A 12694-nucleotide genomic window follows, 5' to 3' on the forward strand; every position below is an offset into this window, starting at 1 on the left:
GCTTTTCTGCCTTTATTCATAGAGACAAGCAGCAAAGGTCGTCATGAACGCGACTCGAACACGCAACGCGCTGTCAGGCCAGAGCCTATATGTGGAATGTGCCTGGACCACTAGGCTATAGGCACCCTCAAGGCCCATTTTTTTCGGTTTTTGAGCCACACAGACCACCACTCTCAGACCCAAAACTAAAGAATATAGTTGAATAAGATGTTGTCCACAATTCCATGCTGAATTGATGTTGGTTCAATAATTGGAACTCTTGAGAGCGTAAAATGAAAAGATCTATAAGGGTTTTAGATTTTTGGGGTGCATGTTGATGTTCTCTCATGTCCGTGATAAATAAAATAATATTATAAATAAGTATTTCAAGATCAGCGAGATGACTTCTATCTTACGTTAAGTTAATTTACCCTAAACAAACATGAAAGTCCGTAGACTTGGCTGGCACAAATTACATCATAATAACAAAACACATTGCATGGATGCACCTGGGACGTATCCTCAGTGATGCATGGAAGGACTAGGCTCTGTGGGTTGACTCCTGCCCGGGCCCCTCTTACGTCTCACCAGGTCCAGGACCTGTGTATAATCATAAGCTACCCTAAATAAACGTTAAAATCCATAGACTTGGCTGGGACGAGTTGCATCATAATTGACCCTAAATAAACATTAATGTCCAGTCATAGACTTGGGGTGCCCGCTGGCCTCGTGGTCCAGGCGCATGCCACATATAGATTCTGGCCTGACAGCGTGTCACGTGTTTGAGTCCCGTTCATGAGGTACAGGGGCCGGGCGAGTTTGTAATTACTCAGGAATACATGTTTAATAATAAATATATTCAAATGGTTATAATTTGTTGTTTGTCTTTTTAAATAGGACATTCTATATGAGTACTTTTACTTTTGGTGCTTTAAGTACATTTTGATGCCAATACTTTTACTCTTGTATATATTTTTTTAATTCTGACTTTTACTTAAGTTATACCTATTGTATTATTGATACTTTAACTTAAAGTAATAATAATAATAATAATAATAATAATAATTTAAAAAAAGAAGAGTACTTTTTCCACCAGTGATGGCAGGGTAGATCTAAATATATTTAAAGCCACCAATGTAAATGTGCAATGTAAATTTGTAAAAGGTTGCATTTTGGAGTATAGCTATTTAGATAACAGGTGCGTTCGGATGGATGAAATGAAATGAAATGAAATCTATATTTACCCAGGGTATCTGGGCTAAGCTCAATACTTCGCACTGCGTTGCACGCTCCTGGTGCGCATTTCCGAACGCACCCTATGACGCCAGACAGACAGTTTAGGTTGCATGACGAGCATAGGATGACGAGTGACGACCTAAAATGACGACAGACCAAACGCACCTCGGAACAAATCTCCGCTTTATTATTGTTCACCACGGGACTGTTTACGAGACGTACCATTTTCCAATCATCATGGCGTCGGGTCATTTGTTGTGCAGGAGGTTAAATGCTTTTACAAGATTGTCTAATATAACCACACAGCTACGGCCTGGGCGAAGTAAGTCCCGTGTAGAAAATGTTCATGTTTATTTAAATGAGTATAATCAAAATGTATTCTGGCTTCAACGTCAGATATAAGAGCCAGCTCTGGTGGACTAGAGAAGCAAGCTAACGTTAGCCAAGAAGTATATGTACCTTAGAAGGTATGTACCTTGATCATCTCCGACATGATGTAAATAATCTGATAATAATCTAATCATGTATTATTATTACGACCTAGTCTGTACGGTTATGTATCAGTATGGGTATTAAACTGTTGACGTGTCAAAGCATGCATTCGGAGAAATAAGATCAATGTTTAGTAGTTGATTAGAATTTGATTGACATTATTATTAACACATTGTATAATGAGTACATTTCAAACGAAAGCACAACAAGTCGATACAAAAACTGCTTCATCACGAGGATGAAACCATGAAAAGCACTAAAGACTACATCAGGCTCCTCCATTTTTCAATTCAGTTCAGGAGTTGCAGTTTGATGTCAGTGGAAGAGATGTGTGATTTGTATGGACCATATTCCATATACATTAGCCTAAAGATGAAATAAAATACTAAATCTTAGGCTATAAATTGGACCTTAACAACCGCCTTCTGTTTGTATGGTCATCATGTAACTATACAAATGCAGGACAGACATGCATCTTCACTTCCCTGTGTCAATAACACAGACATGCCTAAAAAATGAGTCCTGAGTGAGTGAGGACACTGGACTGAGCACTCATGACATGACATTTTGACTAATGGTACTCTAGCACAGCACAGTGCATTGATTGATTGAAATATTTATTAACAGTTTGCAGGATTACAGTACATTTCAAGCACAACTCAATACAAAGTCTGTTAACTGTGAGTGGACGACCCAATGTGGCAGCGGTGGCCGAACGGATAGCGGCGCGGTCTTGATACCGGAAGGTTCCTAGTTCGAATCAGCCGTCCGACACGTTAAAATTACCACCGCTGAAGTGCCCTTGAACAAGGCATTGAACCACTACGATGAAATGTGTTCTATGAGCAGGGCCTGGCTGGAAACAAGTTCTTGAGCTTAGCCCAGATACCCTGGGTAAATATAGATTTCATTTCATTTCAATAAAGCATTATACGTTACATTACTTGTTTACAAGAGGGTCCACCTTGTTCAAACAGAGACGTACGAATAGACACTTCTATTTAGCCAAAGAACAGAACAGGAATTCATCATAGGAGGGGGGGGGGGGGGGATTCAGATTTTACATGAGCCAGTTTCGAATTGCAGCTGTCCGTAGATGCCCTTTGAGAGCGGTTTTGAAGGAGTCAAGGGATTTGCATGTCTTAATGACTGTTGGTAGGGCGTTCCACATCGGAGTGGTTCACAAACAAATCTGTCCCGAACACATTGTTATGGGTCCACTCCCTTTATTTTTTTAATAAGCTATCCCTGCATATGTGATGTCCTTGTTAAATTAGTTGTAAAATGTATCTGACAGAATGTCACTCATGTCTTCGCAGCGTGTTTCGTGCCGACGATTCAAAAGTCAACACTCAGTGGGCCGTCTTTGGAAGACGTGAACTGGTATGTCCGTTAGTTAGCCTGCATAATGCTGGTAATATGAACTGGTTTGTCTGTTAGTTAGCCAGCCTACCCTACATAATGCTTGTAATGTTTCTAAAGAATATTTTCAGAGCTGATCAATCAGTTTAGCTCGTACATGGGCAACTGGCGCCCCGGGGGCCACATGCGGCCCCCACCTTCACTTAGTGCGGCCCGCAGCTTAATAATATAGTTAAATAGAATATTGATATATTTATTTCAGCTGTTACAATTCCAAGATTCATAAAGTTAACATAACTATAATTAAGGGCATTTGAAATGCATTTGAAATTAAATAAAAATGTTAATTTTCAGGATTCCAATTCAAATATAGCAAAAAAATATTCAGGATTTCAATTCCAATATAGCAAAAATAGCAGATCTACAAGCTCAAACCACGTCACAGTGCGACGCGTTTTGAGCTTGAGTTATTTTTTTGCTATGACAGTAATGTGGCCCTCTGGAGTGAGTGTTAGAAATATAGTGGCCCTCTCCATTGTAAAAGTTGTAGCTGATCTGAGAGTTATTCTGTGTTATGATGGGAAAACACGGGCAGATGCAAAGCTGCAGTCATTGTCGATGTAAGCACAGCGACATGAAGATGCAAAGATGCATCCGATGTTTGCAGCTGCTGCAAAAGATACAAAGCTACAGAACAGATGAGCCGGTTTCAACTTCAGATACAAAGATTTGTATCTTTTGCATCTGCCCGTGTGAACGCAGCATTGGCTTTTCTTTGAGTATTTTTGATCAATTCCTCTTTTGCAGAATGTCCTTTTAGTGTATTTTATGCTAAATATAAAACTAATGTGTACAGATTACTAATCTTTTCTACCACCATAATGTGTAAAAATGAAAGTTTGTTTAATATGAAATACATGCTCCCTTTAACCTAAGGAATTATCACTGATTTAACAGTAACACTAGCCTTTAATTTGATTGATCTTGTGATGGACAACAAAGTTACTCACCAGTGTCGAGATGTTTCAAGGTCAAAGCATGTTAACCATGTCTTGATTACTTAGTTTGAACATGATTTTTCTTCCCAGCCTCACTTTTATTTTCTTATGTATTTATTTGTTGTTAAATGTGGTTTATTTTATGTTGTTCACATTGAATGTTTACCTTTTTAAATGGTCATTTATTTCTCTCTGACTTCAGTAAAGTGGAACTAGGTGTGACATCTGATGGGAAAACCATCGTCTGCTATCATCCCTCTGTTGATGTCCCTTACGAGTTTACACAGGTTAGACACTTAACTGTTCTGTTAACTGTTCTGTTCATTGAGTCTGTCATTTCATTTGTGGCCATTTGCTGGTTTGGTAACCTTGGAATCAGACAGAAAAATGCCCATAACGGGGTTGTTAAGGGGGCTAGCATGATTGTGGGGGAAAAGTTCTGCTGTCTGAGTCATATATATGACAAACAGGTGCTTAATAAAGCATCATTAATTAGAGCAGACGGCGCCCACCCCCTAAACCGAGAATATGCACTACTGCCTTCCGGCCAGTGGTTAAAGACGGCTGTCACTAAGAATAACCAGTACAAATTCTCCTTCATACCTGCCTCCATTCGGGCCATCAATGGGGGAAGTAAGAGGAGGTAACTGCTGTGTAGTTTCAAGGGTGGGTGGTGAGGATAGTTACACTTGGTGCACTTTAACTTTAGCTCTTGCACTTTATATTTAAGGTAATGATCTGTATCTTGTGATAATGTATGTTATACGTATGTCTCTTGTTGTTGTTGTATGTTTACTGTACTGTGTCTTTTAGAGCTCTTATTATCTGCTGTAAAATGAATTGCCCAACTTGGGACATATACATAAACTTGACCTTGACCTTAAATGATACTCGCTAACACACTACACGTTGGAGAAGACCAACTCAGACATGCTATAATAGACACTGTCTGTTTTTGAGAGAATCTCAATCACAGCATCGTTCAAGTCCTTGGGGCTAGAATAGTAGACGGGACCATGATCCTGTAACCAGAAGTATAAACAGCTAATATTTGAGACTGATGATTAATAATAATTCCATATTAAAATAAGGAATTATTTTAATATGTTAATTTTAAAAGTTCTATGATGAATCGCTCTGGATTAAGAACGTCTGCTAAATGCCTGCCATAAATTGAAACAGACTAATAATCCCAATCAAACCCACACAGCCCATCGAGCGCCCAGACCCGCTGACTAACGCGGCGGAGACACATGACCAGGTGTTGAAGGCTCAGCTCAGTAAAGAGGTTCTGAAGATGAAATCTGGACCGACCGTGGAGGAGCTCAGCAACATGTTCTTCACCACGAAACACCGCTGGTTCCCCAGAGGACAGTAAGTACATGGTTGGGGCGCAGGGACAGTGCTCCACGAGTCCACATGAAATTACATTTACATTACCGGCCCAAGAATATGTACAGTTTTTTCGATGTTGCTACTTACTAGTGTTACTACTACCCACCCCAGGGGTATCTTGACACGTGTTATTTGTATAGTCTCTGTGTGTGTGCAGTTTGCACATGCGGCTCTCACACACGCACGCACACAAACGCGAACACACACACACACACACAGATGGGTGAAATGAAAACGCTACTCTGACCTCGGCCTGCGCAGATAAAATAAAACATAAGATGTCTTTTGTTTGTTTTTTCTGTTCACAGGTACCACATGAGACGGATAAAGAAGGACCCACCGAAGGACAGAAATAGTTCATAATTATGTAGCCTACTTGAGTTGTTTGGTGTAATTTTGTGTTTAATAAAATTATATATATGAAGTCTGTTATGAGTTTAATACTTTTGTAATTATGTGTAGTTGAAGCTACATTTTATGTATGTAATGTACAGTATGTAGTCTAAGGCCAGTAGGATATACGTTTTGTGATAAAATACAAAAATTATAAGAGCTAAATATTCCGCTACCCAACACCTGAATATTATCAAGTATCAACTAATAGTTGATCACAGACATACTGTTGGTGGTGCAACAATTGTTTATTAAGCCTTTAAGATCTGAGACCAGATTCTACAAATGTCTTCTAAATCATGACAGTTTTCTGAATATCCTATGTTAATGTTTCCTATGTCAGTGGTGCTCAAACTATTTCAGCACCCAAGGACCACTAAAAGTATATATATATATTTGGCCGCCGACCCCCATCGGAAAATATGCTGTTCCAGGGACCTCCCAGAAGCAAAGATGAGTTAAAAAACGTGTGCAAATCAAAGATTTGCACACGTTTTCCTGATTTTTCAAAGCTCCGAGTACCATGCTACGAGCTTGTAGATCTCCTATTTTTCAACATGTTCAAATAATGGTTAAACGGTTTTAAAGCTAATACAACACTGATGCGTACTCGGGTCTAAATGGGTTAACAGTAGTATAATGTATTTTGTGCATTTCTGTCTAACATGTTCAAACAAAGAACAAAGAAAAGCATTACTTAGCCATGAAAGAAAATAGGGGTTACAGTTGCACAACAATTATGTCAACACGGCTGTTGGTAAAGAATAAGGTTGCGGCTGAAATTAGTTTTCTCCGACGGGTGGCTGGCATCTCCCTTAGAGATAGGGTGAGAATTTCAGTCACGCGAGAGAGACTTGGAGTAGAGCCGCTGCTCCTTCGCCTGGAAAGGTGGTGCTTAGGTGGTTCAGTGCAGGCATCTGGTTAGGATGCCTCTTGAACGTCTCCCTAGGGACCCCCGGGGCAGACCAAGGTGCAGATGGAGGGATTACATCGACTCACTGGCCTTGGAACTCCTCGGAATCCCCCAGGAGGAAGTCACTGATGTTGCTATGGAGAGGAATGTCTGGAGCTCTCTGGTGGAGCTGTTGCCCCCGCGACCCGACTACGGATAATCGGTTGAAGATGGAAGGATGTATGGATGTTAAAAAGGCCTATTACTATCACAGGAGTTTGTTAACTAGGAGTGGAGACTCAAAACATACCTGTCTCTTCAAAGCCCAGCAAACAATAAAGGAAATACAGGCCCACAGATTTGCATGTATAGAGCTCCCCTGACCACACAGTGTCACTATTTACTCTTTTGGGTGTACATAGTGGAAAGCATAGGAAACTATTTTGGTTGAACTTCACATTGAAATCAATGTCTGTGGCAACTGGCAAATTATAGATTTTCTTTTTTACACACTATTATAATGTTCTTATTTTATTGATCATAAACGAAATTCTCGGTATATTTAGTCTTACTTTTAGTCATCAAATAGGTCCCCCCACAACATAAGATCCCATAGCTCCAGTCGAAAGAAAGGATGGCCAGTCGCGCCGTGGTTGGCTAAATTGGGTTGTCCGCCTTGCCTCTGATTGGATAAGAGCTCGTTGCCTTGACAACTAACCCAACTCTATGCAAGTAACCCATAGCTCATATGACGCAAGTAATTTAGAGTATGATTGGCGACACCTGTGTGTTGGAAGGAAGAGACGCCCAGTGCGGTTTGGACTCTTTTCCCAGTGAAAGGGTGAGTGAAAACAAAACATTAGTAGTAAGCCTACTGTTGAAAGTTGTCATAAGTAGGAATTGTAACTATAACTGCCTACAGAAATAATAATACCTACTGTACCATCATCCACTACCATAGGTGAGTTCAATGTTTATTGTTCTCATTTGAAACAAAAGCATACATGTGGTCTCCGAGGCTAATGTTATTCCTCATTGTACACACGTTTTTTCCCCCTGAGTCCATATTATTAATAATAATGCATTTTATTTGTATTTCACTTTTCATTCACAAAGAATCCCAGAGTGATACATGGTAAGAAACACTTAATCAATCATAGAAGGTTAAAAACGGTTATACTTTATGAACTAAAAAAAACGTAACTTTTGAATACTAGGCATTAAGCTACTAATCAATATCTCAGTATTATGATTCTCACTGTTTTTTATTTATTTTTTTTTCCTGCGGGCCGCTGCCACATTAAGTGATGGTGGGGGCCGCAAGGGGCCCCAGGGCCGCATTGGGTGATGGTGGGGGCTGCATGGGGCCCCATGCCGCATTAAGTGATGGTGGGGGCCGCATGGGGCCCCAGGGCCGCATTAAGTGATGGTGGGGGCTGCATGGGGCCCCAGGGCCACCATTCAGTTGCCCATGGCTACATAGTAAAATGTTCTTGTGTTTGTCACAGTCAGATATTGCATAATTAAATATAAAGTACGTGTCCGTCTCCTTTCAGGTTTACTCAGAACTCCCCAGACCTGTGGCCCTCTGCTCTCCTCTCCAGACCTGTGGCCCTCTGCTCTCCTGTCCAGACCTGTGACCCTCTGCTCTCCTGTCCAGACCTGTGGCCCTCTGCTCTCCTGTCCAGACCTGTGGCCCTCTGCTCTCCTCCCCAGACCTGTGGCCCTCTGCTCTCCTGCCCAGAGCTGTGGTCCATCATGTTACATGTTACATTGCAGGTGGCTGTACTGTCAAGTAACTTCAAAATTAACAATAAAAAACGCATGAAAACATATTGTGATAATGTCATGCATCGTGATACAGCTGGACAAAATATTGTGTCGTTCCATATCGTCAAACTCTAGCGCAAGGCCCAGAAGCACGTGGCCCCTGGGGGCCCGGAGAGCAGGACGTGTCTGAGCCACGGCGAGCCTCTGAACATCTTCTGCCGAAGCGACCTGGAGATCATCTGTCTGGAGTGTCTGAAGACTGATCACAAGGTAAATTGTATTTAACCAATCAGCTTAAAGGACAACTTTAGTTTTTTTCAACCAAGGTTCATGTTTTAGGTTGTTATTAGAGAAAGTAAAAGATGAGTGTTCATTTTTTTTTTCATTTGCTTTCTTTAGTTTTAGCGATTTTAGCTATTTTTGACAGGGCGGTGGGGGCATTCGAACATGATCCTAAATATGGTGACTGAAGTAAGGCCACCTACTACACAAGCTGAATTTAGCTCAAAAATACCTTTTTTTCCTGTGATGTTATTGGCTACTGTAGACCAGCCACTGTGATGTGTCTGGTCAATCAATCAGACGCTTTGATACCAAACTAACATGAACAACAACAATTCTTCCTCGTCTCCCTTTCTCCCCAAATCCTGGCGGCAGGCCCACTCAGCCGTGCTTCTGGAGGAAGAGTACCAGAGGGTGCACGCCGAGCTCCGCCAAATCAGGAGCGGCGTCGTGGTCATGATCGCGGAGCGTCGGAAAAGAGTCCATCAGCTCCGACAGGACCTGCACAGGATCAACGGCTACGCGGCGAAGGACAAGGCGAGCGCCGTCAAAGTGTTCGAAGCTCTGGCGTCGGCCATCCAGAGCCACTGCAACGCGCTCGTCGAGGAGATTGAGGAGAGGCGGCAAGCGGCCCAGGAGCGAGCCCAGCACTCCGCGGACTGGCTGGAGGCCGACATCGCCGCACTCCAGGGGAGAATCGCCGAGATGGAGCGGTCGTTGAACGCCAAGGAGCACCACCGTCTCCTCCAGACGTTCCATTCGCTGTGCGGCGTTCCGGAAGTCCTCGCTTTGAGCGAGGTGCAGAAGACCCCGGCTCCTCAGCGCCTGATGGCCGTTCTGACGGACATCGCCGGGCTGGAGGAGACGCTGCATTACAAGATGGAGGCGGTTCCCAGAGCCAAGCTGGCGTGGGCGCGACGGCGCTACGCACGCCACGTGACCCTGGACCCCGACACAGCCACTGCCGCCCTCGTGCTCTCCGAAGGCGGGAAACAGGTGCGGGCCAGGAGGCCGACGATGTCGCCCCGAAACACCAACGACCTGTTCGTCCTGGCCAGAGATTACATCTGCTCGTCTAAGCTCTACTATGAGGTTCAGGTCGGTGTTGTTTTCGTCCACTAAAACCAACTACCTGTTTTCACTGACAAACTATAATGGGAACTAAATGAAAACTAAGCTACGATGACTAAAACTAAGACTAAATGACAATTTCGTCAAAAAAATAAAAACTAGACAAAAATGTTAGGAAGGGACTAGTGGACAAGAGATCCAGTATAAGTCATTTTACACTTGGTTGCATGCTGAAAATCAGCTATGAAAATAGCTGATCTGCAAGCTCACAAGCTGAGCTTGTAGATCAGCTATTTTCAGCAAGTCTAAAAATAGTCATTACGACGGCATCAAGGCCCGCCAAAATACATTTTAGTCGACTAAATCACCTGTAGATTTATTCGACTAAAAACGAAACCAACACTAACACATTCCCGGTGACTAAAACTAAATGAAAACTATTCAAGAGGCTATGACTAAAACTAAAATAGATATTTGCTGCCAAAAACAACACAGGTCAGAGGAAACACGGACTGGATGCTGGGAGCCGTCGACCAGTCCTTCAAACACAACAGGAAGCAGCAGGTGGCGAGCTGGTCGCTGCGACTGGATAAGGACGGGAACTATTTGTCCGGCAGAACCAAAAGGCCACCGGCGGCGGCGGCGGCCAACACGACCCGTCTCTTCCCGAGCACGAGGCCCGAGAGGATCGGGATGTTGGTGGACTACACGGGACGCGAGGTGTGTTTTTACGATGTCGACGCCAAGGCTCTGCTGCAATGTTTCACGCAGTGCGAATTTGTGGAGCCGATCTACCCCATGCTGTGGTGCAACTGTGACAACGCTCCTCTCGTTATCCTGTCACCTGGGGCCATCGTGCACGCGTTTAGGTTGACCTAAACTTTCAACGATTGTTGTCACAAATAATTGCACCTAATGATTTGATTGTGTTCTTTTGCGTCACTGCCACAAATTGTAACATTGCCACGTTACAATTTGTATTTCTCTTTGCCTTTTAGTCTTCGTGATCACAAACGGCACAGGATGAAAAACTTAAATATACAAAGGAATTATTTCCCCAAAATGTACAAAATAGCGGAAATAGTTGATCTAGCTTACTGTGTTGTTGTAAGCTTGTAGATCTGCTATGGGCTGTGTGCTATTTTTGAAAAAAAAAATGTGTGGAATTTTTTTCCTAAAATTATGTGATTTTTGTGTTACTGCACAAATTACTGTATGATGATTGAGGTCTGTACAATATTATTGTACTTATTTTGGGAACAAGCTGATATGCAGGCATGTTTAATTTTCCTGGATTCTTTTTTTTGTAGAAATGGTCATATGTTATGGTATACTATAATAATTTGCCATGGTGTTTTTTGGATTTTTTTTTTGTAGAAATGGTCATATGTTATGGTATACTAATACTATAATAATTTGCCATGGTGTTTTTCTTTTTTTCTTTCGTTTCCCAAGTCAGTTTCTGTTCAAGGCTGGAAAGAAAGTAGAATTATTTGTGAAACATTTGGGGGGGGGGGGGGTGCTGCTTGGTGGGTGGTGGGGGGATGGTTTGCTGCTTGTTGGGGGGGGGGGGGGGGGTGGTTTGCTTTTGATCCTCTTTCTGTTATGCAGACTAATTAAAGAGAACTGTTCCAATTTGGTCGATTCAAATTGCTTTACTTGATGTGTAGGTCCTGTGTGTGTGTGTGTGTGTGTGTGTGTGTGTATATATATATATATATATATATATATATAGGTCCAAGATATGATATTGTGGCAGCGGTGGCCGAACGGATAGCGGCGCGGTCTAGATACCGGAAGGTTCCCAGTTCGAACCAGCCGTCCGACACGTTAAAATTACCACCGCTGAAATGCCCTTGAACAAGGCATCAACCACTACGATGAAATGTGTTCTATGAGCAGGGCCTGGCTGGAAACAAGTTCTTGAGCTTAGCCCAGATACCCTGGGTAAATATAGATTTCATTTCATTTCATTTCATAAAAGTATGATGAATGAATAAAAACTAGAAAAGTCGCAATTTTGAAAAATTGCAAAGTGTGGTTGCCGCAATAGAGAGTATGCGCATGCTTAAAGTGAATGGCACATCGAGTGGCAAAGCAACAGGCAAACATCGTTTAATGTTGTTTAATGCAATCAGATATGACTTTTCTGTGTGGATGTATGGGCTGTCAAGGCCAGAAAGTAGTTTTTTGCCACTCAGTAGGCGTTCCTGCATAACTTCCTGGTTTGATGATGATGTCACGTGCATACCCTATTGCTTACACAGGCCCCTCCCACTATTTTTGCTAGCCAATTACAATGTCAAGTCACTCCTATTAAATGGAAGTAATTTGGAGGGAGGAGTAGCGAATAAAAAAAGGTTACTTTAGAAGAATAATAAGAAAGAAAGTGGGGGAACCAGACTAATAAAAAAAGACTCTTTGTTTAAGTTAAGTTGAAGTGTATTGCCTTGTATCCGTTTTGCCAAAACACAAAGGAGTCACACTTTGAATGGTGGTATAGCTTAGTTTTCATTTGGTTTCCATTTCGTTTTTGTCAGTGAAAAAGGGTAGTCGACGAACATTTTTCGTCATAGTTTTAGTTGACAAACAACACTGGTTACCTCAAATAATTGCGATTAGAGTATTATGTAATGAAAATAATTGTGACAAGCCTGCTATAACAGGGCCTTAGCATTGTAAAATGTCTATAACGTACGTCCAGTACATTAAACATACGTTTTTTTATGGTATTACATACACCAGTGGTTCTCAAACAGTGTTCCGGGTACCACTACCAGCAGTCCTTGAGGGGGTTCCAGTTCCAGACATGGTGGTCCCCAGC

General features: G+C 42.2%; 1 protein-coding gene and 1 long non-coding RNA gene across 2 annotated transcripts in view; both read left to right on the plus strand.

Annotated features, from left to right (window-relative positions):
• LOC306916580 overlaps positions 1–12694 on the plus strand; it is a 144595-nt gene that overhangs the window by 118859 nt on the left and 13042 nt on the right. The gene's annotated exons all lie outside the window — the stretch shown is intronic.
• mrpl42 (mitochondrial ribosomal protein L42) lies at positions 1380–5887 on the plus strand. Its single transcript, XM_079494405.1, has 5 exons — positions 1380–1537; positions 3027–3090; positions 4270–4354; positions 5278–5441; positions 5771–5887. The coding sequence occupies exons 1-5, from the start codon at positions 1453–1455 to the stop codon at positions 5823–5825; spliced, it is 453 nt and encodes a 150-aa protein (XP_079350531.1). The 5' UTR covers positions 1380–1452; the 3' UTR covers positions 5826–5887.

The sequence above is a fragment of the Electrona antarctica genome (genome assembly GCF_951216825.1).
Source record: "Electrona antarctica genome assembly, chromosome: 23".
In the NCBI taxonomy this organism is placed as follows: Eukaryota; Metazoa; Chordata; class Actinopteri; order Myctophiformes; family Myctophidae; genus Electrona; species Electrona antarctica.

Excerpts from the sequence above, each read along its gene's own strand:
- mrpl42 (XM_079494405.1), top strand. The coding sequence starts at position 1,453 with ATGGCGTCGGGTCATTTGTTGTGCAGGAGGTTAAATGCTTTTACAAGA. Across the intron at positions 1,538-3,026 it reads ACAGCTACGGCCTGGGCGAA|CGTGTTTCGTGCCGACGATT; the intron begins GTAAGTCCCGTG and ends ATGTCTTCGCAG. Across the intron at positions 4,355-5,277 it reads TCCCTTACGAGTTTACACAG|CCCATCGAGCGCCCAGACCC; the intron begins GTTAGACACTTA and ends AAACCCACACAG.